General features: G+C 31.4%; 1 protein-coding gene across 4 annotated transcripts; it reads right to left on the bottom strand.

The window, feature by feature from the left end:
• Positions 1–2,401: 2,401 nt before the first annotated feature.
• LOC106466150 (troponin I-like) lies at positions 2,402–26,858 on the bottom strand. 4 transcript variants are annotated; one of them, XM_013926391.2, is made up of 10 exons: positions 26,778–26,858; positions 22,767–22,812; positions 21,562–21,565; positions 15,520–15,648; positions 14,482–14,605; positions 11,160–11,260; positions 10,181–10,224; positions 8,769–8,810; positions 7,529–7,631; positions 2,402–2,974 (listed from the first exon to the last, which is right to left on the bottom strand). In XM_013926391.2, the coding sequence occupies exons 2-10, from the start codon at positions 22,781–22,783 to the stop codon at positions 2,858–2,860; spliced, it is 681 nt and encodes a 226-aa protein (XP_013781845.1). In that variant the 5' UTR covers positions 22,784–22,812; positions 26,778–26,858; the 3' UTR covers positions 2,402–2,857. The 4 variants fall into 4 exon arrangements, with proteins under 4 accessions (XP_013781845.1, XP_013781844.1, XP_022249818.1 ...); XM_013926390.2 differs by lacking the exon at positions 11,160–11,260 and adding an exon at positions 12,136–12,236; XM_013926392.2 differs by lacking the exons at positions 2,402–2,974; positions 11,160–11,260 and adding exons at positions 5,858–6,309; positions 12,136–12,236.

A 26,858-nucleotide genomic window follows, 5' to 3' on the forward strand; every position in this document is an offset into this window, starting at 1 on the left:
GGTGAATGTTTTGAAAGATGTCTCCTAGAATTTATAACTAAAGTAAAAACATTATAGTGAAAGTCTCTCCATGAGCACAAAGATATAATATTCTATAGTAATCACTTATAACTAAAGTCTGGTACGACTGGTAAACATGCTGATGAAAAAGGTTTATCTGAAAATCACTTTTTCATAAGATGATAATGTGTTTCAGCTAGATTATCATTGACAAATTTTTCTGGAGCATGAAAATAGCTTGAAATCTTTGTAAACATACATTAGAATGTGGCTTTGATGGATAGCCCTAACTTAGGTGAGAATTAAACCGACTTAGACACAATTGCGGTGGAATACTGAAGATAATTGGCTACTATCTAATGACGTAACGAAAAGGTCGGTTTTTCTGTTTGCATTTTTAGACATATATCGCGGTTTACGGTCAATTTTTAAATTCAACTTTGTTAAGTTCCACTGAACTTTGAACTTATTTTATTTTCCTAAAGTGTTGTTGAAGCCTATTTGGTGGTTTAAAGTGGTTACAGTACTCCAGTTTAATTATTTTTGTTTTTTTTAAGACATATAATTGATTTAAAATATCCGTGTATTAGAAAATTACGAAATAAACTAATAAAATACATACGTAAGAAAAATAATCAAGTTTACAATGTGCAAAATTCTGTTTATAATTATCGTTACATCTAAACAATGCTCCCACTATCTTTAGGTTGACAGGAAATTGAATTACACCTATATATTAGTCTGTTAAAAATTAACAAGTGAAATGCATCCTTCGAAATTACTCTCATTAATTGTTGTTGTTGTTTTTCTTGTACTCAGAAAATAATCGATTTCACAAAATTGTTTCATCGGTTTCTTGAAAATTGTCAGTATTGCAATAACTCCCATTAATTATTGTTGTTGTTGTTTTTCTTGTACTCAGAAAATAATCGATTTCACAAAATTTTTTCATCGGTTTCTTGAAAATTGTCAGTATTGCAATAACTCCCATTAATTATTACTATTCTTCTGTGCGTTTTTGTTTTACACGCAGAAGATAATCAATTTCACACAAATTTTCATCAGTTCTTTGCACTGAGTGATATGAGATTTAATTTGGCCCGAATCCATTTACTAAGCTAACAATTAATTTAACAATTAAAAATGATATTTTAATAAAAATAAGAAAAATTATAACTATATATATATAATATATATATATACATATAATTAACATTCTAACCCATAGGATTAAAAAGTAACATTATTTATAGAACGTATAAGCACTAGTAGTTTGCTTCAAACACTGTTGTAGGTTTTTTTGTTCCTTGACTTAGTTGTTTGCGTGTCCGGGCTGTGAATCCGATGGTTCATAGTTTGAATCCTATTGCCGTAAAAATGTGCTCCGCTGAACTATAACAGTGGTGGACAAATTTCACTATTCGGTCAGAAAAAAAGTTGGCGGTGGGTGCTTTTGACTAACTGCATTTCCTCTAGTCCAGCACTTCAAAATTAGGGACTATTATGCGCAGGTAACCTTTGTGGAGTTTTGCGCAAAATTCCTGTAACAAAAAATTGTTGCTGACATTATATTTGGTGGCAACTAAGGAGCTGAAGTTTTAGGAAAATGAACGAAAGGATCTTAATGCCAAATGAACAATACTTACAACTTATTATTAATGGTTGTTAATATTTTGCTATATACTCCAAGTACACTGGTTAAGTCGTCTGTTAAATGTAGATTAGAACGATAGCAAGCTTGTCACAATTCAGGCCACCTGAAGAAAAAATTGATAAATAATGATTGTCACGAACTACAGCTGGAACATGGTAACTTTGTAAAGTCATTATTTAATTCCTGTAGTGCATATTTGTGCATAGACGACACGTTAACACTAGAAATAAACGACCTTATAACACCAAAATGTTATTATTTAATTAGACACTCAACGTTTTGCTTTACAGCTTCTTCAGGAGTGTTCACTAAAACACAAACCGAAACTGACAGTACAAAGTTTCAAATTAATTACCATGTTATAATCTACATTTAACAGACGACTTAACCAGTGTACTTGGAGTATATAACAAAATATTAACAGGCATTAATAATAAGTTATAAGTATTGTTCATTTGGCATCAGGATCCTTTCGTTCATTTTCTTAGTATTAATAGTAACTTTGTAGTTCAATAAGCACGTCGTCAAGATGAGTTCTGTTTAAAATTTATTTCATAAAAAGAGCTACAAATATTCTTAGGTGATGTAATATAGTTTTACTGTTCACTGTGTTACTTCGTTACACGTTTTAACTGTGAAGTCTTACATTCAGGTCAAGAGATAAGTATCGTTTAATTTACTTTCACTGGTTATGTAAAAGATCTCGAACCGTTATTTCTTGGTTTTTGAAACACGCAAACACCAGTATTCTATGAATCGTAATCACTTTTTATTCGCAGAGAAGTATTACAATATGTTCAGTTTACCTTACATTATGTCACAATATTTTGCTATGGAATAATTACGCAATTTTCTACTAACTTGAACAGGCGCAAGAATACACCATAATAAATAATATTAAAATATCTAGGACGGTACAAGTCAAGGCGTAAAATACTGGCGGATTTGAGGAATGCCGAGTTAAATGGTGAATATTGTTCCTACACTGTAGAAAGTCCACAAAAATAGGGGATTCGTACTACTTGCTAAGACTTTAGTTGGTCGAAATATACATTTTGGTCTTGAGTTTATAAGCTGAAGGTATATTTCACTGGCTGGCCTTCAGGTATAGCTAACTCATGGGAAACCGTCAAGATATTTCTGGTATATATATATGATATTGATATTATGGTCACCTGTTGATATAAATTCAACAGGAGTCTACTACTCTTCTTCTTCTTCCTCCTCCTCTTCCTCTTGTTCCTCTTCTTCTCCCTCACCTGCTGCTTTCTTCTCCCCCTCCTCTTTCTTCTTCCCAAGCGCCCACTCTGGTCTCTCGGACTAAAGGTAGGATATACACATACGTATATAGGTATCGTGGTTTTGTGGACAATAATTGGGTACCTCGTATTCCAAATACTTATAATATTTGATTTAACACTTCAAAAGAATAAAAAACAGTTAAAAACAGGTTAGACTTTATAAAATTTAACTAGGTAACTGTCTGATGACTTTTTCTGCTAGTAAAAACATGTGGTAGAAAGGGAGGGAGGCATAAGTTATAAAGATTGGGAAACGTTGTTCTTCAATTAAGATTACACACTGTGTAAATAAAAAAAACTTTTTGCTTTAATGTAATTATTAAACTCTTTTTTTTCAAACTTATTATTCAATAAGATATATATCTTATAGACCGTTAATTTTATCACATTTCATATACTTTAAAAAACAGACTAAATGCATATTTTATATTCTTATTGTTTCAAATTATTGTTACTATAATAACAAATAATAAGATAGTTTGCAAGTAATTTGATGAAAATTCAATTCAAAAATTCAGTTGAATGAAATTTATGACAAACTCTGTACAGTCACTAATGTTGCCTATTATTTACCAATGAAAATATGAAAACTTTTTCGGGTCATAAAAAGTTATTTCAAAACTTAAGAAAAAGATAAAGATTCGAATTATTTCAAAAACTCGGAAAGTATTTCAATTGTTTCTTGTTTTTTTATGTTTATAATGAATTGTTATTTATTGAAGGTCACGTGAAATAAAATTGAATGCTACCGATAACTGTGACTTAAGTTTTAAACGCTTACACGATACAAAGCATAATTCAACATAATATACAAACAGGATATGTCATGAATAAAATAGAGAATCCATGACATAACGAAGTGAAGCTAATATATGATAGTTTTTTCCTTTTTAAGTCCATCATAGCTGTATTAATATATTGACAAATTAGTTTTTACGATACAAAGACTATAAACAATTAAAAGATCACAGTTTCCAATGAGAAGGTTAACATTAAAACAGGTGAATATTCACGTGTTACATTTGATAGTTATTATGAGACAAAGTTGTAGAGCTTACACAAAAAAACAACAAACTATGTTTGATTCAAAATACAATAACAGCTATTTTTAGATTAGGCAAGTTCTTATTTTAATTATCACAGCGTTTCGACCTGTAGTATCGAGTCATCTTCAGATGTAACTCTTACCTGATGATGACTCAATACTACGTGTCGAAACGTTGTAATTATCAAGATATGAACTTGCCTACTGTAAAAGTTGTTGTTATTGTATTTTGAATTAATTATTCGGTTCAGTAGGTTCGTCACTAAACATTAAAACTAATGTTTCTGTTGCTAACATTGAATGTTCACAAATCATACCTGCTCCAATTCTATAAAAACTGGTATCTTCCAGATCGTCCTCAGGATGATGTCACTGAAAAAAGTAACCCTCGGCTCCCCCCGGGAAGCTAGAACCTCTTATGTCACAGAAACGATGTATATTATTAAACGCACGAACGGTAAACAAACCAGTACATGCACAAACACCCAGTGTATGTAAGTTTAGGTGTGGTGCAGGTTTCTGCACGTGGGTCAACGCTTAAACTTATTCTAATTCAACTTAACAAATATAGCTACCGACAAAATTTTGTATTCTGAAATCTGTTAATTCACCCATACAAATTTTCACTAAGCAGCAAATTTATTAAATACTTCTTCCTTCTATACTGAACTTAATGATTCTGTGCCACAATTCGTATAGTTTTGCTTTTTGTTGCACTTGAAATAAGAGCTGTCCTGTAAGGACGAACAAGGCTAAAATATCATAGACTACATATATGAAATTCGTACTACTCAAAGTATATTTAGTTCCTTCGGGAACTTGTATAACCTTCGTTTTTATATTTTGTATAACTATGTCGTATATTTATCATTTGCATTATATTTCTTAGAAAATAAAACTTCAAAACATAAATTAAACATCTAAAAATTTACCTTCCATATTATATGAAAGGCAACTATAGTTAATGTTTGTTTGTTTGTAATTAAGCATAGAGCTTAAAAACAATATTACCCTAATTCGTCATTTTGTCATATCAGTTATTAAAACACGTGATGTGTTAGATAAAACGTGACAGACGAAGTTTAATTGTGTTGATCGATAAAGTAAAATATTTTAGGAAAAACGTTATATTAAATGACGTGTTAAAATTATGATTATAAATAGAAATTCAGCAATCATCAGTGAAGGTAATATAACATTTATGTTAGGATTTAAGTCAATACAACGTTTAAATGCACTGCTTGTTGTGTTCGGTGTCACTTCTCTGTCGCATGACCCAAAATATTTTACTATTATTTGGTAAATGCTTTAAACTAATAAAAAATAATTCAATACAGCACTTCTTTCATTTAGTGTTTTCCGAGCTCAAGATATTGTATGTTTCATAAGTAGTATGAAATTATTGAAACATCTCAAGTAAAGTGGATTAAAACCGTTCGCCATGATTCCCAAATTCACATTTAAGTTCAGTAAAGTGGATTAAAACCGTTCGCCAAATACACAGTTAAGTTCTTACAACATTTTAAATTGATATTAAATATACGACTTATCAACACGTGAAAGCATTTTATTCCCAATTTTGACGTATTGAACTACGCCATGTTGGTTAATGTAAAATAATTTCTGTTAAAACTAATTCAATGAAACGTTGGAGGGAAAATTTGTTCATCGGATGATCAATTGTATTTATCATAGCTTTAAAATAAAATATGTTCTTGCGTGTGCTTTATGACCAACAAAAATAATTGAATATATACAATACTGAAATAAAAATTTACGAGTCTAAAAATTTGATAGTGTTTCAACAATCTTAAGTATTTTTTTTCATTAGTTAAAAGCGCAGTAATAACACTGAGCCATTTGATACATGTGTTTATTTAACATTCTCTATATGTGTATAAGAGTTTGTAAAGAAAAATATGTTCGAAAAACAACTTCCAATACAAAGACCTTTTTTTCTGCCTGCTTGACGGAATGCTACATTTTGTGATGACACATCTTGGATAAAATTACTGGCTTGATTAGCCAGAAAATTTTACTCATGTAAAAATAAACATCTGTCATTGTAGAGAATAACGTGTTTAATCTGCAAGATTTTTATTAGATCTGTAATCACTTCATAAGTGAATATGATTCATCCTCAGAAACCAGCTGTTCTAAGCATTAATTATGCACAGAAAATTTGTAAACAGACAACCAGACAGAAATTTACATAGCTAGGTTCAAACCGAAGTTTACCAACTTCAGTTACTGAATAAACGGGGAGACGAAGGTTACTTGTTCGCCCATTCCGGCGCCCCTTTTTTCTTCTGTGGAACAAAGAACACACAAGGGTAAGAATACACAACATAAACACAATAGGTCCTGAGCAAAGACTGGATACAAGAACAAGATTGTTTTTAGTAGCAGTTAAGGTTAACAGTAGGATTTGAGTTTCGACAGAAATACGGTAGGGTGTTAAGGAAGAGATTGCTAATAAGGCCTTATCATTCATTACCTAAAGCAAAATTATAAAACACTGAGTTACCCCTATCGTGTAAGATCCTCAAGCTGTATAACGAGAATTTTCGGAAGTTCAACTGGATTTTCCTTACACTTTTGAATGCAATAAAAAGTTTTATATTTTTATTACTTGAGGAAGTGAAGTAAATAATATTTAAGGACTAAATTTATAACAATGTACAGACGATGGAGACAAGTGACGTAGCTCGGTGCTCATGATTTCACACACAATAATGAACCTTCTGAACTTGTGACATCATAGTTTTTGTTTCTTTCTGGATATGTATAGCATCCAATGGCAGATCACCTCAGCATACGATCAAACAATCGTGACAACTTACAGAATAGGAACACTTTCCATTTACTGCGAAATTAAAAGCACCAAAACTACAAAGATGTTAAACAAAAATATTAGTGTAATTCTATAAAAACATTCTACAAAACATTAAGAAAAAGCATTGAGAAGTTGAGTATAAAAAAAAGTGGAGACACATGTTGACACACATAGTATTTTTCACATGATGAAACAGAAAGGAAACGAAAACGTAAAGGACTTTTTTAATCTTCAAACTTGTGTTTAGAAGATAAAACACGAACCAGGGAGTTACATTAAAGAGAAATAGTTGTGTTTAATAAAGATTCACACACACAAGATTGGCAGACATTGTACAATGGCGTCAATGATGACAAGTTGTTTAAGTTGCTTAAAGTAAACATTCTTAAACACTCTGTTGCTTCACTGTTCACATTAGTCTTAACCTGGTGTCAGTAATATTTTGTTTGTGTTTCAGGGTGTTATGCCACAGTTATGTGTGGTTTGCCTAGCAATTTATCTACGCTTATCCACACTCTGTACGCCAAGTTTTACAAATAATAGCTTCTGCTTAACCTCTTGACATTAGTGTTTACTGGAGTTTTCTTACAGTCGTTATGGAAAAAAATTACAATTTTGGAAGTTCAAAACGGTTGAATTATTTCACTGTAGTGCCTGATTGAAATTCCTGTAGAAAATTCTGGAAAACTTACCTCCTTCTCCTCTCCAAGCTTGAACTTATCCTTGTTAATAGATTTCAGGGTGGCACGGAAGTCCATATCCGCATTCTTAGCTATGGCTTTGAGTTTTTCAAACCTTTATTCAGTAAAAAATAAGAATAACGACAATTAATCGTACATAATAATTATTTTGTCCGACCCTATACAAATATTCTCAAACCAACAACGATATTCACTATTCTTTATCTATACTTAACATGCTATTTTCATAAATACATACATATATTAAAGAATGCGTTTCAAATATAGACTGTCGTGGATGGAATAGTAGTTAGCTTCGTACCAATACGTTGTATCACCTCTTTAAAGAATGTTTTCAAAGTTGAAAATCACAACAGGAAGGGATTCCAGGCCTGACACATTGCGAACATTAAAAGACAACTGTTTGTCAGTTACATTTTCTGTGGTAAAAGTTTTTCTCCTTTTTCATTTTACAAAGTAGCTAGTTTTACACCAATATTTTATTTCAGCTCGCCAAAATAGTTAACTTTGCAACAGTACGTTACTTCATCATACCAGTATGTTAATGTCGTTTCTACAAATTAGTTGTCTATAAACCAATGTGTTACTTCGTCATTCTTAAAGTGGCTAACTTAACACCAGTAAGTTACTTCATCGCTTTAAAGTAGTTAACTTTACATAACTGCGTTACTTCGTCATTCTTAAAGTGGTTAACTTAACACCAGTAAGTTACTTAATCGCTTTAAAGTAGTTAATTTTACATAACTGCGTTACTTCGTCTCTTTTAAAGTGGCTAACTTAACACCAGTAAGTTACTTCATCGCTTTAAAGTAGTTAACTTTACATAACTGCGTTACTTCGTCTCTCTCTCCCTCTTTTTTTTTCCTAGCCTAATTCCTCAAGTACCTAATTAAGCACTAGTCAGTTTAAGGTTCTTTTTTCACAAAGCTACAAAATACTGTTCCCAGATTAAGTCACCCAGCACTATACTTTCTTCAGTTTTTATAAAAAAAAATGCTGAAAATATTTATCTTTAAAAGATAATTTTCATTTGAAAAGCAAATTAAAACCTCAGAAATTGACAATTTACATTGAAAACACAAGACGTCTGGCAAAGCAATAGCCTTTCATCGCATCGTTCACACGATGAGCGTCTTTACCTTTCACATAGATTAGTTAATATAGTTGGTTTAGCATGTAATAAACTTAGTTCTTTAATCACTACATTGTTGAAAAGTAACATATTACTTACTTTCCTTCATACTTGGATACTTTCTTCAAGGTTGGTTTTACGCTGAGCACAGAATAAAATAGAAAAAATATTTAAATATTAATCCCAATAATTTAAAATACTAATTTAAAGAAGATAAAAAATTACATTTTGTTTAAATGACTTTGTAAAAACTAATCAACCAATCCACAACTGTCTATCAAAGACCCATTAAAAAAACGATTTAAGCTGTGTTTGGTCAGGTGCCAAATTAACAGCTTCTAACGTAAATAAGCGATAAACTATAATTTTGGGGTCATATAGGTCAACATTGTACTATCACATTGAATTGTAAATGACATATCTTGCGTAATGTATAACTGCATTAATGCATATTATAGGCTATACAACATCCCGCCCAGTTTCTCTACAAATCATTCTCCCTCAACCTCATTGAAAGGCTGGTATAAAATAATTTCCTGTGCCGTTTTTAATCCCCAATCCATCCTTGATCAAAGGAAATTACTTTTGAGTTGTAGCAGTGCGACATGCCAATCAACCAATGATACATGGTGTTCTATTCCAAATCTATTAACATAGTATCATGAAACCAAAACAACAAACTTCCAATGATTCGGTAAAATCTCACAAATATATATGGAATTCATTATTCTGTTTCTTTTTTCTGTACTTTGTGTCTAAACGTGTTTTGTTAATTATCTACAAACAAATTTATTAGAAATACGTACGAGTAAATTCCAGCTTTCAGAGGTTTGAAGATAAAACAAATATTTAGAGTGTTGTTGTTTATTAATAAGCACAAAGCTACAGAAAGGGCTAGCTGTGCTCTATCCACCACGGGTATCGAAACCCGGTTTCTAGAAGTGTAAGTCCGCAGACATACTGCTGTGCCACTGGGGGGGGGGGGGCAAAATGTTTAGAGAAAAAAATAAATGTTAGAAAAGATATTGAATTGTTTACAGATATATTTGAATATAAAAAAGCTTAAATTGTTTAGAAACAGTTGCAACTGTCACAAAACCCATTTAAATCAGTTGCGGAAAATTGTAAACAGTAGAGAAACCGTTTCAATTATTTATTTTAAATATCACGCGTTTTTATTTAATATTTTTCATTATTTAGAAAGTGCTATTAAAAATGTATCATAGGGGTTACAAACAATAATTCAAGAATTCACCTTACAATTCTATTGTTCTAATAGTAATTCAAAATTTTAAAATACATGATGACTTATATAGAGATAGAATTTCTTCTGGACTGCTTTTAAACCTTATGCTGAGACCTTCTTCTATCATAATAAAGCCCAATCCTACAATATCAACACTGCCAATATCACCACTAATTAACGGTCATAACTACAAAAAAATCTTAATTTTATTATAAAAAGTTTCAAATGTTATATGTAAACATGGTTAGGAAAAAGTCAAACTTACAACTTTCCTCTCAAGTCGTTCACCTGGATGTTCAGCTCATTTATCTGCAATAAACATGTGAAGAAGTGTATTTAAAAGTATATTCTTATGACGTTGTGAAGAAGTGTATTTAAAGGTATATTCTTATGATATTGTGAAGAAGTGTATTTAAAGGTATATTCTTATGATATTGTGAAGAAGTGTATTTAAAGGTATATTCTTATGATATTGTGAAGAAGTGTATTTAAAGGTATATTCTTATGATATTGTGAAGAAGTGTATTTAAAGGTATATTCTTATGACGTTGCGAAAGCAAAATATTTCTTTCCGATGGTTTTGTTGTGGGTTGATTTTAAAAATAAACCTAACTAAAAGTAACACACTTTGCAATATTTTATTAATATATTTTTGATATTGACATATTTATTACATCTTACATTAGCATTCTTTTTGTCTAAGTTTTTTTTCTATTGTACTTATGTATTACTTACTTAATTATAAAGAAATTATATTAATAACATATATTAGAAAAGGGATAAAAAGGTTTACCACTTACTATCATAAGAAAAATTCCTTTACTGAAGTTTATTCCAGTATGTTCAGATACATAACAGAGGAATGGACTACTACTTTTTAGTAATGCTCACCCAACAGACAGGTGACGACATTTCCGTTATTCTTTGCAGATAGTGTGATGTTGGGTTAAGCCTAAGGTTTCAGAGAACGGTTTTAGTTTGGTTAGTTTAGAGCAAAGCCTCATTTGACTATCTGCTGTGTCCACCGCGGGAAATCGAACCCCGGATTCTAGCGTAGTAAGTCCGTAGACTTGCCGCTGTCCAATCGAGGGACTTTAGAGAAAAGAGGATTCCAAGCTACAATGATCGTGTAAGTGTTTAATGTTTGTGAAAAACTATAGGGATCGGAGAAAGAAGATTATTTTTTATCTATGGGAGTCTGTCATCATCGTTTCATGACTACTTCTGCAGAACTACAAACTGACCTCATAGTCTTTTTGTCTGACGGAATATTCCATGTCATATTTTTCACATTCCAGACGTTTTAGACGTTCATAATATTCTTTGCAGATAGCTTGAAGGGTTGCTAAAATGGGGGAAAGTAACAGCATCTAATGAAGCACATAGATTTATTGAAATAAAATAATAATAAAATAAAAAATACGTTGCGGTTAACAGCCTTGTACCGCAAATTAAGCCTCAAACATTAGCATAATCAAAGAACAAAGAAAAAAAACAGAACTGAAAAAAATTAAAAGAAACATACAAGCGATAACACATCAATATAAAAATCAAACTTAAACAAACACACACACTACTAAGTTATTCTCTATAAAACGTTTGCACTTTATTAAAGCAGGCTATAAGACGTTAAAATAAAGCTGGTGCTTTTCCTCTTTCTCGTTGAATTAGAATTTAAGTGGTTCAATGAACAGAGAAACCTTGGACAACAATGTCGTGGCTGTTAAAGAACTTTTAGTCACACACACGACACTATTTTTAGTTTCACACGTACAACGTTTTGCCACACACACACACACGTTCGATACAACTTTCTGTCACAGACTTACGACGCAAGCATTTCCAACTGAAAGAAAACTGAAACAGCTCAATTAGTAGAACAAAAACGAAAATTTTACAATGGAAAGCAAAAAGCCACATAGTAATAAGTTATTTCGCAAAGATTTTGCCACAGCATGGAATCAGCATAACCAGTATTGCGGTGGTTCTGTCGAAGAAAGAGTTGGGCCTCATATTCCGAGTTATTTTGTTCGCCTTTTTGTTTGTTTGTTTCTTGTATGAAAAATTTTTGACTGCTATTAGAATGCTACAAACAATTGTTCAGATAGCATTGTCGTGTTTAATAATATACTGTCTGAAGAGCAATCGTAGTCAAACTTCCAGTGTCGGTTCTTTTATCATGGATGAAAAAAACAAAATCTTGACACTTTGTGATCGTACCAAGAAATCTTTCTGGCGAACTTCATACTCCAGATCATATTTTGCGTCTTCAAGGCCTAAGATCCTCTTGTGGTATTCTTTACAGATAGCCTGTAGCGTTGCTGCCAAAAAACATAATATATTTCATCATTTGTATCTACTGAACATTTCTACCAGGGTTGTGTTTCATTTCTCCAAAATAGGTACATATAACATACATACAAGTAAATGAATAGTGTTTGGCACAAAAACAACTATGCACGTGTTAAAATCTTTAGGACGTTAGTTCCGGGAGAAAACAACCCGATTCCATATAACACACAAACACGTCTCAATTATAGCTCGAGATAATGGCATCCTAGTTAAATACTAATGATAACGTTCTAAATTTTTAATTTATTTCTCATACTTTTATCACAGTTTGTATTCTTAAAAAAATTTTAAGTCAGTTGGTAATGACCATTGTCGAATGACCTTTTCATAAATTCAATAGCGCGAGCCATTTCTTCTTTTCTTTTTACAGCAGGTAGTCGACATCTATAGTGCATTATGTGTTAACGTGAACAAAATGTGAAGAAATAATAATTCATTGTTTTATGTCTAATGTTTTACTCGTAATTCAATAGAGTTACTTTAAAAACAAATTGCAATAAACCTATTTTGTTTGTTTCTAGTTATGCACCAAGCTACACAATGGGTGGTCTGTGCTATGTCCACTGCCGATATCAAAATCCGGTTTTTAAGAATTATAAGCCTTCATAATTACCATTGAGCCACTCAGAAATCTAACTAGGAACTTGGATGTGATGGTGACAAGTGTTAGAAAATAGATAGATGAGAATTAGTATTGATGAAGCAAATCTATGCTCTTACCGACGTTTGGGTATTTAAATGTAACAAGATTGCATATCACGGGAATTTCTGCACAATAGTCTGCCTGTGCTATGCCCAATGGAGAGATCAAACCCTAAATTTTAGCATTATAAGCCCTCAGGATTATCACTGAGCTATCGAGAGACCAGATTCGAAAAAAAAGTATTTTGTTGAGTAACACAGGAGCCCAATAATCAAACCAGTTTTTTCATTCAATAACCCCTTTGTGGTGTAGCACAAGATCCCAATAACCAAACTAGTTTTCTCATTCAACAACCCCTTTGTGGAGTAGCACAAGATCCCAATAGCCAAGCCAGTTTTCTCATTCAACAACCCCTTTGTGGTGTAGCACAAGATCCCAATAACCAAACTAGTTTTTTTTTCTCTCAGAGGTGGATAAGAAGGTATTGTTTGCTCTTATCGTCAATACCAAATCAGCACATAAAGCACCAGACTCATAAAGAAATCAATGTACTCGTAATAATGATTTACTATCTAATACACGCTGAAGTTTTACGATAGCGTAATGTCACTTTAGTCAAAATGACGTCACTTTAGTTCTAAATAGTGTATCCACATGTTGAATTTAACTTACTAAATCACATTGGTTATGAGAATGTGGCTAGCAAAGCAAAGCCTATATGTCTAAAGATACCACAACAAAACAATTTAGTTGACTCAGCAGGAAAAAACAAGTAAGAACGCCTCTAAAACCAAACATACCACTTTAACCAATCCAGCTCAGGGGCGTTGGAAATTTCCTTGTTGTACTCATTATACTATTTAGAATTTATCTGATTTGAAGTCTTTCCGCGTGTTTTTATCTTAAGTTTATCAAAGCATGTTTAAGTACTTCTGCGTGTTTTTTATCTTAAGTTTATCAAAGCATGTTTAAGTACTTCTGCGTATTTTTTATCTTAAGTTTATCAAAGCATATTTAAGTACTTCCGCGTGTTTTTATCTTAAGTTTATCAAAGCATGTTTAAGTTCTTCTGCGTGTTTTTTATCTTAAGTTTAACAAAGCATAGTTAAGTACTTCTGTGTGTTTTATTTATCTTAAGTTTATCAAAGCATATTTAAGTACTTCTGCGTGTTTTTATCTTAAGTTTATCAAAGCATATTTAAGTACTTCTGCGTGTTTTTATCTTAAGTTTATCAAATCATATTTAAGTACTTCTGCGTGTTTTTTATCTTAAGTTTATCAAATCATATTTAAGTACTTCTGCGTGTTTTTTATCTTAAGTTTATCAAATCATATTTAAGTACGTCTGCGTGTTTTTTATCTTAAGTTTATCAAAGCATATTTAAGTACTTTTACCAAACTTCCTTCTATCACACTGATTAAACGTCAGATGAGGACTTTCTAATATTTCCCATGTTAAATGTGGAAAGGTTCTTTTAGATGAACCACAAAAACCTGGCCAACTGTGATTAGCGACTGTAGGTTTACGTCTTTTCCACTACACTGTACTGGATATTCATAATGAGATTTACCTTCGTTGGCACCATCCATTGATTTAGGGTTGCCTGTTCGTTGTAGAATTATCTTCTTTCTTTCTTCTGCTTTTCTTTCCTGTTCCTTTTTCAACTCTTCAGCAGCTTTTTTCCGCAGAAGTTGCTGCACCGTGAACAAATCAAGGGTTCAATTAGAATCAAAAACCTAGAAAACACTGCATGTCAAACTGTTCACATAACACCAACAGTCTCAAACTATTCCATTATTCGACAAATCGTTCCATTGAGTAAATAATAAAACCAATTAAAGCCACCTTTCGGGAAAACAAATACACTACAACTGGGATTGATTTACAATATCCATAAAGCAGTAACATTTTGTTTTAAACATTACTTGCACGTTCACAGATCCGATGAAGCATTGCGATAAGTTTGTAAATGATTTAAACACCGTACATTCTGAACACTAGCTTTTCGTAAACGAAGAATACAAACAAATAGTTAAACCACACTGATGATGATGAAGTCTTTACCAGCTTCTACCCCACAATTTCCTTTATGAAATTAACTTGTACTGATTGGAGATTTCTACACGTTTGTTCGTGCAAATAAAGGACAATCCTTCCATAGAAAGTGAGTAGGATATATTCAACGCTTTTACGATAAACTTTTTCAAAAAGTCGCATATCCACTGGAAAGTAATTTTTTTTAGAAACAAAACCCTTAAAACAAAATGAGAAACAATTTCAGAATTTAACTGGAAGTTTCGTGGATACAGAGAAATTCTTATGCTTAATACTTTTATTCATGCCATGGTAATATGGGGCAGTTCTATATTTTATTAATACATTAAAATATGTTTAATATTTCACAATATTCACCTTCTTCCTTGTTCTCTATTAAGATATACGGGATGACTACAACAAGAAACAGCTTTAAGCACTGAATAAATATGTATTAAAAATTTTAGTGTAAAACCCTTTGGTAATAGAAATATTAAAGTGTTATTTTGTACGTTCATCGTTATGATACTAGCCTGTGTTATTATGTACGTTCATTGTTATAATATTAACTAACCCTAAGTTTCTTCTTGCGCTCCGGAGTCATAAAACCTTTCTTGCCCTTCTTAGCCTTGGCTGCTTCCTCCAGACGTTTTCGCACATCAGCCTTCTTCCTGTCCTTCTCTTCCTTTTTCCTCCTTTCTTCCTAGGTGATTAAAACTTTGTTACTTTTTTACGTCGTGCGCAGTTTCATTATCAACAAACTTATTTTTTATTGTTATTCACATCAGTATCCTAGGGAACACTTACATGATGGCAAAGCGGACTACAAATACAACCAATGTTCTAACGTTCAGTGTTACACGTACCAAGTATCTTCTGTTTAATATTCCTTTGATGTCAATATTCTTCTGTTAAAGGTAGCATCTTGTCATCGTTTTCTTTTGTATAACACGTTACAAATGATTTGGTGCCTCATGCACTTTGTTAATGTTACAATGAACAGTGAGACAATATGTACCACACAGACGATGTTGATAGAGTCTTACTTAAAACAAGAGGATATTCAAACGTGTTACATTGAACAGAAGGTTTATAAAGTGTTGTACTGATAACCAGATATTGATCACTGTTCCGTATATATTGTCTTAATATTCAGTAAAACACTATCAACGCCCTTATGTGTAGTATGAAACATATATATTGTGTTACTGTTCAGTAAAACACTACCAACCCCCTCATGTGTAGTATGACACGTATATATTGTCTCACTGTAAATTATAGCATTAACAAAGCCACTGTTCCGTATTGTTGTTACAGTTCAGTCCCTTATGAAAATACACTATAATAAACTACAGGAGTTTTGGACAATTACTACAGCGAAATATTACAGTATGATATAGTGGGATCGTAATATGATACAGTTGGTCTACGGTAAACTACACTCATACTGTACTGTACTATAGGATATTACATTCTTCAACAGTTTACTAAATATTTTAGTATACAGTAGTATTTTTATAAGGGTTATAACACTACCAATGCTCTTTTGTTTAATATAATACTTATATATATATATTGTCATACTATTCGGTATCTTCAATTCGGCTTATAAACTTCCTAGTATTTTCCTTTTCAGTATAATACATTATAAACGTTTTTGTTTGTTTGTTGTTGTTCATATAACAACTTTCAAATATATTGCTATCCCGATAAAAAGATACCAATGTTCTCATATCGAATATAACACATTAAAACTGAGCATTAACCCAGTGTAAAAAGCTAGCAGTTTGCTAAAGGTTAGCGTAATACAACTCTCTATTCAGTTGTTGTTCCTTGTATTGAGCTGCCAATGGGCTAATACCCAATTTGTTAGGTCATCAGTGGCCAGCTGTTTAGTACAGTACGTCTTGAAAGTTCTGTTAACTAGTGTGACACAGCATCAAAGATTTATACGAAGTACTAGCTTGCATTAGCCTTTGATGCCCAATATGAACGTTGATAATCAAATAATAAAAAAGATTAAATGTGCATTTAGAGCATTTCGACGGTTTATAGTTTTATTCACAAGATATATTAGAAAATAGGTCATATCAATAATGTTAAAATAAGCATAATAATGTTTTATTTTCATAAACTTAAAATTAAGTTTTAATGTTGCATTTTTTATGTAAAGTTTCCTGGAATTAAACATGAAAGGCAAGAACATTCATAATGAAAATGAAGATGTGAAACCTTCTTATGTCGCTTTGTGAATTACTGATATCAAAATATGTACAGTTTGAATGTAACGAATCCTGTTTCGCAACAGAATACTGATACGTTTAGATAACATCCATTTCAAATCATTTGGGGAAAATGCAAATAATAAGTAGAGATTTACAGTATTAAAAGAGCCAGGAAACCTCAATCAAAGTTCGATAATTATTAAAATTGCAAAACATTACTACGCTGTTCCCAGTTTAAAAAATACGTTAAAAATGTGTTTTAATACTAGACAGAAAAATATTTATAATCAGTAACAATAAGTGTAAAAAATGTCTCGCAAAAATACTTTTTAGACAATTTACATAAAAAAATGTTTGAAACGATCACACAGTGAATGATAGTTAAAAAAATTAACGAAATATGAGGTTAACAATAAGAATAGCGTTTAAAACAAACAAAAAAATCGCAGTTAAAGAACAATTCTTCAAGCATTTCAACAAATTCAGAGTATATAAGAAATTTCCAAACAATATTTACACAAACACAAGTTACCAGTAGATATCAGCACAATATCTGTTCCGCAAGTGTTAACAATAACTACAGTGACCACAACAATAAAGTCCAACCACAGAACTTGAACTGTTGATAAAGTAACCATTAGATGGAACTTAAACAGAAATGTTATGGCCCGAATAATGCACACAGAAAAGCATACTTTAACAGCATTCCATTAATGATAAAGAACTATTCAAGAAACTTTGAAAGCTTACCTCGTTGTGAATAAGAACCATGAAGATCAGTAATTCGAATAATTAGGTAAGTACAATAGAAATAGTAACCTGATATCTACATTCTAAGTTAAGCGGCCTACTGGTTAGTGTGCCGAACTGTGGATCTGAGGGTCCAGATTTGCGTCCCATTGACCCAAAAAATGCGAGCTGCACTTTGGGATCGTGGATGCACATTAAAAGTTACGGTGCAATCCCACTATTCGATAACAATAGCTCGAAACTTGGCGATAGGTGCTGTTGATCAACTACCTTCCTACAAGTTTATCAATTGAAAATTAGGGGCAATTAGCGCAGACAGCCCTTGTGTAACTTTGTTTAAATACCCGTAGTGAAACAAACCAAACTTGAGAGCAGCGTTAATGTATGATCCAAATTAACAGTAGCTCTACATTTCAAGGCCTATTTAACTATTATATAGAAAATAAAGACCGCTTCTGTTTTAAGTTATGACGGTACTAATATACCAGCATTAGATAATGACTGCACCAAATGATACACATGTTTACAAAAGTTCAGCGGCGGTATCGTCATACTGAAACTCAAGCAACTCAGCTCTAACTTCATTTAGCCACTAGTATCAAGTATTTAGGATCGTAAGATGGCGTGATGTTAGATTTATATAAAAAGGTTCTATACTTTTACGTGCCCATGTTAATTTTCGAGTTTCTTTTACATGCAGTTAAAGGGGATATTTGTAACATTAATAAATTTGAAAACTATATATAATGATGAAAACATATTTGTTTGTTTATTTTATTGATTTTTGGACAAAGCTATTCGAGGGCTATCTGAGATAACCGTGCCTACCTTAGAAGTGATAGATGAGAGTGAAAGCAGCTATTCAACACCACCCACCTCCAACTTATGGGCTACCCTTTACCAACAAAAAGTGACATTATAACGCCCTCGCGGCTGAAAGGGCGAGCATTTTCAGTGATGGGATTCGAACCCGCGACCCGCAGATTGCAAGTCGAGTGCCGTTAAAACAAAACGAATATTTTAGCGGGTGTATGCATACTTCACCCATTAGGTTTTATTTTAGCCAGCTAGGACATAGAGAATATCGGACGTGTTACAACAAAAGGAAACTTTGGACAGTTCCTGAGATACGACATATTTTGAAAAAATTCACTCAAAACTAAAGTTTGTTTAATTTAATGTGATAAATCTATCGTTTAAAAATTAACTGGCAGTACTTAAAAAAACTTACAAATAGAATTGTTTTGTTAACGAAATGTACTTCAAAAAGAAATATAAAAATAAAACACTCTCAGCTGTACTACATATAACTGATTTTGTTTTAGAATTTTTGCGCAAAGCTGCACAAGGGATACCTGTTCATAGTTATCACTAATTTTGAAGTGCTAGACTAGAGGGAAGGCAGTTATCAACAATACCCACAGCCAACTCTTGAGCTACTTTTGTCTGACCAAATTATCGGATTTGACTGTTGCTCTTATAACTGACAGATGCACAGTCCAGTACGTTTAACACAAGGCCACGCCTAATCCTACTTTCAGTGCAATGATTTTTTGAATGTTTATACTAACACCTAAATGATCTTCGTTATTAAATATTATGTCTTTAAAAATGAGAAATAAATGTACATTTCTAGAGATTATAAAAATAAATGATACATATCTTAACAAGGCTACTGTTACAATTATGGGAGTTTTAAAACTTACCAATATGTTAATAGTCTAATGTCTGTACTTTGTAATGACGTGATTTTTTTCTTTTTTGTCTACTCCTAAATATGTCAAATCCATACCTTTTATCGGAGTGTTGGCCTATTTCGGCTTCTGGTGAAACTTTCAAAACCTACCTGACCTTTTCAAACATCTGCGAAAAACAGAAAGAATACAAAATAAATTGTGATAAAATTTCAATTCAGATCTGAGAGTGCTTTGTGCTACTTATAATTATGATATCTATGATGACAACTTTTTTCTTTTACACACGAATAAAATATGACCAATAATAAACAGAAAAAAGGAAAATGCATACCCGAATAGTTTCAACGTGCCGCCTTTTACTAACTTGGTATGTCGAAACTAGTCGAATCTCCTTTTCTTTTTTCCTTTTTTTTGTTTTCATGATTTACTTGCGTGTAAAAAACTGTATTGTTTTATATTATAGTGATAATATTTCATTGTTATGTTTCTTGATAATTAGTTAAGTATTTAATTTATTCACATTCAATAATTTTTTTGTATTACAATTTAATAATTAATAGAGTAACAATACTTCCATAAATATAAATGTATTTAGAAGGTTAACATCTATATAAAAAGACAGTAATCAAAGTTTTTATGGGTTAATAACATTGTTGTAAGCTATGTTTCTTTTTAACTTCAAACGATTGTATTGTTGTTTGGCCAGAGAAAGGTTTGACGTCACGTAATAGGGTGTGGCTTAATGTCTGAAATTATCCTCTAAGTTTTAGAACAGCTCGAACAGTATAAAATGCGAATTAGGTGAAAGCAAAATATTATTGATCATTGAGTTTAGCAGTAATTTACATTGAATCTGGGCTTATGAGATATGTTATTGAGTTTGTTATTCAGTTAGTAGTTTAGTACTGTGATTAATGAGTTTGTATTTTTACGTGGAAATAGAAATGAGTAAGAACTAGCAAGTAAATGAAATTGTTATATTAGCGTCTGATGTGAACTTAGGTCTGTCAGTGAAGATTAGTTAAGCTGACTTTTAGAACTTGTGGTCGAAGAAATATAATGCTTTTGTTATCTTCGAGTATCTTTTCGTCAAAAAATCTAAAAGAACCCGCCCAACAATAGAAATTGTTACAACAATATTATTACGTGATAATAGACAGTATTCGTGTGTGTGCTATCTAACATAATTATAATAGTTTTTCTACTAATAATAACAAAAATAATATAATTTTATATATTGAAAAACTAAATAAATTTCACACGCCTAATAATACAAAAGAACGTGGAAATGTCATGAGATTTTCATAGATATTTTATACTAAAGTAATAAATATAGTAAGAAGAGTTATTGTAATAAGTTCTATTATTCTTTTTTTTTTTACCTAAGATACCGACCGGGAAATTTATGATAAAGTAATGTTTATAGAAAATGTTTTTGCTCAATCTTGCGATTAACATACACACATAGGAAATTAATATTGTTTCAAAAATAAACTCATGGCGCATTAAATAATACATTATTTTGTCGATAATCAGCTTATAGAGTCAAATAAGAAAACATTTTCTAATTTAACGTTATTTTTATCATGTATTTTATGTCTCAGTTTTCTTTATCCTAGTAGGCTTAACGAGAAAATAGGAAATAAAACTGGAAAAATTTGATATTTATATTTATCAAAATAAAAAAATTATATTTACCGTGTCTTCGGTAGTCTCTTCCTTGCCGTCGCTATCCCATCTGATATCCAGAACCATTTTTCCACGACTACTTTTGATACTTAACTATCATTTAGGTTTTTCTGTTTAAAACGTTTTCAAAGTAATTGAAGAGGTGATGCTTCAATTAATTCGAAAACGATTTATTTGATTTATTAAACATGGAGAATTGTGGAAAATCATTTTCAAAAACTATAGGTTTAAAAGTTTACAAAGTATTTATCTCACCTCGCTGATGTGTCGTGAAAAAATGGCAACGTTGAAAGAAAAAAAAGTAATTGATTACTTTCACTTTATGTACAGTAAAAATTTCCAAACTTATTCTGTAATCAAATGAAATATATATTTTAGTAAAATATATGATTTTGTGAAATATATAGCAATGAAATAAAAAATATGCTTAATTACATAACAATACAAAATATAAGTTAACTGATGTCACAATTGCAATTAAAATACAGGCAAAACGCAAAAAATAAAATAAATCATTTTCAGATAAAGCGTACGTCAATTCACACGTGTTTGAATAATCAACAGTTCAAATTCTCCAAAACTTTTATTAACTTAAAAACATTCAGTTTTATCAGTGTTATATAAATAACTCTTAATTCATTACATGCAGAATTGCAAAGCATAGGTATTCAACCACTGGAAAGAAAACGTTCCAGAGATAAAAAGCACTCTTCCATGCATTAGTTTCTGAATGTTGTTGTAACATTCGAGCATGACAAAGCTAAGAATAACCAGAGATAACATTTTGCTACTTGTCTGTGTCAAGCAAAAATACAAGTGAACATACTTAAGATAATTGCGTAGATTACACAAAACACCTCGTCTTCATATGAGCTAGTGAAATAATATCAAAATATCTAGGCCTTTATTTTCTTTACCGATTGTTTTTTGAACTGTATATATCCAGACTGGTTTTAAAACTAATTCATAAATATTAACAAAAATAAATGAATGAGATAAATATGTATTTATTAATTACCAGAATGATGGGCAATATTTACTAAAAATTAAAAGAAATTACTTTCACTATTTTAAAAATTTATTCCATGTTTTCAATTAAGATTATATTTTTTGCACTTGTTCAGATAAAAGTCATTAAAAAACCGTAAAGCGTAAAATTCAAAGATAGAAATATCAATTAAAATATAAATTAGTTTACAACACATATATTTTTTAATATTTTCATGAAGAACAGTTATCACATATAACATTACACTATATATATACAGAATAATAATAATAAAGTTATTTTTTCGCACTGTATTATTTCTTTACATTTTTGTTGCCTTATTTTATATGGGTTTCGTAGTTTCATAACTCTACCCTTTGGCTAAAATTTTGTAAAATAATATAACAGTCTGCGCATTTGTCTTTTAGACGAACAAACATTCCTGCTGATACTACACAAGTTACATACATACCTCATAGTGTCAGACATGTTGGCGAATGTTATAGAATGGAGAAAATCTGTAAAATAGAACGTAAATATTAGTGATGTTTGTGCTAAAATTTACCATGTGTGTCATGGCACTATACATTACTTACTATATTAACCCTTCACTTCTATACCGTTACATATACTGTTTATTTTGTGACCAGTACATTACTGTTACACATACTGATTATTTCCTACTACTACATTACTGTTACACAGACTGTTTATTTTATACTACTACATTACTGTTACACATACTGATTATTTTATACTACTACATTACTGTTACACAGACTGTTTATTTTATACTACTACATTGCTGTTACATAGACTGTTTATTTTATACTACTACATTACTGTTATATAGACTGTTTATTTTATACTACTACATTACTGTTACATAGACTGTTTATTTTATACTACTACATTACTGTTATATAGACTGTATATTTCCTGACCACAACATTACTGTTTCACAGACTATTCATATCCTGCCAACTACATGCTGTTACACAGACTGTTTATTTTTTGTTCAGTACAGTAGCGTTTTACAGTTTTAATTATCTGACCATCACAGTACCGTCCCGTAGGGTGTTTATTTTCTGACTATTACAGTACCGTTACACAATGTTTATTTTCTGAACACTTCAATACCATTATCTGGAGTGTTTGTTTTCTAACCACTACAGCACTATTGCACAGTGTTTATTTTCTGACTATTACAGTACGTTTCATAGTGTCTTCATTCTCTGAGCAGTATAATGCTAAGCTTAGCTATATAAATTTTTTATTCAGCAAATTCAAATTATCCTGGAAATGATCTTTAGAACTTCCTACAAATAATTCTTGTTTTTCTTAATGAGGAAAATCAACTTCCCTAACGTTTACTACTGTGGAATATTAAATATTTAGAAATATTTTACAAAGTAAGCAAGTAACAGAAACTTCCGTTTTATAATTAATTGATAGTTGTAAAAATAACACTGGAAACTCATCAGTAATTGTTAAAATCAAACAGCCTCTTAAAAAGTTTTATTTTTTGAAATATTGATGTTTCTTATGAAATGAAAATGTCATGCTAAAAATAGAAAAAATAAACATATAGAGTAATGTTGATAAAAGCGTGAATATATTCAAATCAAGAAAATATTACATAAAACATTCAATTCACTATTCCGTATTTTTATTTGATACATTTCAATATCAACGGAGTACAAGCTTCAATTACATATTCATGTCCTTGCGTGAGACAAGCAAAATAATTTTCCATCTAGATGTCGCTTTCGTGCAACTAGTATTCACGTAAATAGAATCTGGACAAATATCTCATACAGTATAGTGCATATTTGGTACTAAAAATAGATTTTGATGGTCTTCCGTTTCCCATGGCTAAATAAGGAGTCCTTGGACTCCCTTTACTTGCAAAGATTCGAGTCTAAATAAAACTGGGTAGATATAAGGTTTCATAACATCTTAATCCACGTTTTTTTTCGCGAAATTTTCACTTTCATATAAAGGTTAATTTATTTGGAATTTTTTCCACTAGATTTAACGTTTGATATAACGTATTGCCTTCAGAATATTATATTTCATGGCTTGCTAGTAAACAAAATAATACTAATTATATTGTTAATTATGTTTATGTTATTACATAGAGCAGGATAGTTCAACCTTTCCCTATATAGACCAGACTATGGAAGATTGAAACATTTGTGACCTATACTTTGTTACGTATTTGCCTTAACAGATGTGAGTTTATTATTAAAATTTATTTGTTTATCAAAGTTGTTGTTTTTTAGTTCATGAAACTGAAACTTAACATATGATTAATATTAATAATATGTATGTGGGCTGGACAAACTCAGTTTGGGGCAAGATACGGACCGCGAACCATCAGTAGGTCGACCTGATCTAGATAATATTTGAGAAAACGTTGAATTCGAGTTCCACATCACTTGGATTCCAAAACGCCACTCCACTATAAACCAAAAGGTGCTTGTACTTCCCCCTTCCCATATGTCAAGCAGACAACGACCTACCAATAACATTTAAATCGTGTTGTGAATACATGTGTTTTCTAACATGCAGATAATTACATAACTTTAACATCTAAGAATTTGACTGTGAGTTTATACGAAAAAAAACTATAGTTTTATTTTCCAAGTAGTAACGTGAAATAATGAAGAATTTTGCATTTAATCATTTCTTATTTTTAAGCAATTATTGAAAAGGACGAACATGTGTACCTCTTTCCACAATTTGTTGTTGTTGTCAATGGTGTAGGAACGTCTTTTTTGCCAGGGGGGGGGGGGGGAGGGAAGGTGACTTTCAACGGACCTTAAATTATCATATATCACTTTCACTTAAATGGTATTGTTATTGAGAAACTTGTGACAAACCAGTGACAATATACAATATATAAATTTTGAAAATTTAGAATCTCTAAATGGAAATTTCGCTGTTGTTTTGATCCTCATAGGAATTCCTCTACTTGAAGATAAACGAAGCCTCTCTTGCTTGCTCCCTCTACACAAAACTAACGGGGGTGATCGCTCTCCCGGTTCCTGCCGCACTGGTTATTGTTGCTGTTTTCTGAAAGATCTTTAAATTCTAAATATCTATCCATTCAAAATATTTTTAAGCAGACTGCGCTGAGTTTGATAAAAATCACCTAACAATTTAATTGACATTAAAGGCAAAACATTTAGAAAAATTCGGAGTTCGTTCGGAAATATTTGCTGTATTTCAGGCTGTTGTAACCAGGGCCTCTTTATCATGTTCCAAGTGTTTCCTCCTTACTGATCATAGTGTTGATGTTTTGAGTAAAGTCGATAGTGACCACTAAGACCGAAAATCTTACACGCAAGACTCAATGAAACAGTGTTTGTTTGATTGAGAGATACCTCATCTTGGTACTTTTGACATAAAACTGCTTTAAATACAAAATTAATCGGTTAACAATCTGACGACATTTTTAGATTGTTTTGCATTATATCCTTTAAAAGTGTCTAAAACTTAAAAGTTGGTGTATCCTCCTTAAAATTATTATACCCATCATCCCCTCATGTATGTGAATAGCTACCCCTCACTACCGTTCTTAATATATACATACAAAGTCTGTAAATCATGAGTTTTGGCTATTTAATAATTCCGTAAAAAACATAACTATACATAACTGACTGTATTTTTATGTTAATTATTAGAAAATAATTAGAGGTTTAAATTTTGATTTTAGGAAGACATGATTCGACTTGTTCACTGGAACGACACTACTGGTGATTTACTCTCATTAACCATTCTTAATATATATATACAAAGTCTGTAAATCGTGAGTTTTGGCTATTCAATAATTCCGTAAAAACACGAATGTACATAACTGACTGTACTGTACTGTTAATTATTAGAAAATAGAGGTTTAACTTTTGATTTTAGGAAGATATGATTCGACTTGTTCACTGGAACGACACTGCTGGTGATTTTCTTAGCGCAAAGCTACACAATGGGCTATCTGTGTTCTATCCACCGCGGGGAATTGAACCCCGTATTTTAACGTTGTAAGTCTTTGCACTTAACGTTTAATCACCGGGTGACCAACACTGTTTCTTTAATAAATTTTTTTATTCACAGATTTTCGATGGAATTAAAAGTATATGAAAAACAAACAATTTACATATTACATTGTTTTGGTACTCAGTTTTGTAACTTAATGTTTCTATGAAACTACGTAATCGATTTACTTAATATTGAAAAAATCCCTAAACTTTTTACATCAAAATCTGAATGTCTCATATTATTATGCATAATAACATGCAAACTAATGCACTATTTTGTTTTCCGATATTTTTCAACCATGCTAACCCATCCTTAATCTTCTTCCCAGTCAGTAATCATCATATTCAGTTTTTTATTTTTATTACATAACTGTGACTTTCAGTTTCAAGAAACGCTAAACCTAAATTATTTAACGTGAATGTAAATGATTTGATCCTGAACTTACCTGAAGACTAAGGAAAGAACTGGCCAGCCCTCAGGATCTTGGCGCACTGGATAAAAATAGAAGAGTGTCGTTAATACTTTT

This window comes from Limulus polyphemus, unplaced genomic scaffold (genome assembly GCF_000517525.1).
Source record: "Limulus polyphemus unplaced genomic scaffold, Limulus_polyphemus-2.1.2 Scaffold2169, whole genome shotgun sequence".
In the NCBI taxonomy this organism is placed as follows: Eukaryota; Metazoa; Arthropoda; class Merostomata; order Xiphosura; family Limulidae; genus Limulus; species Limulus polyphemus.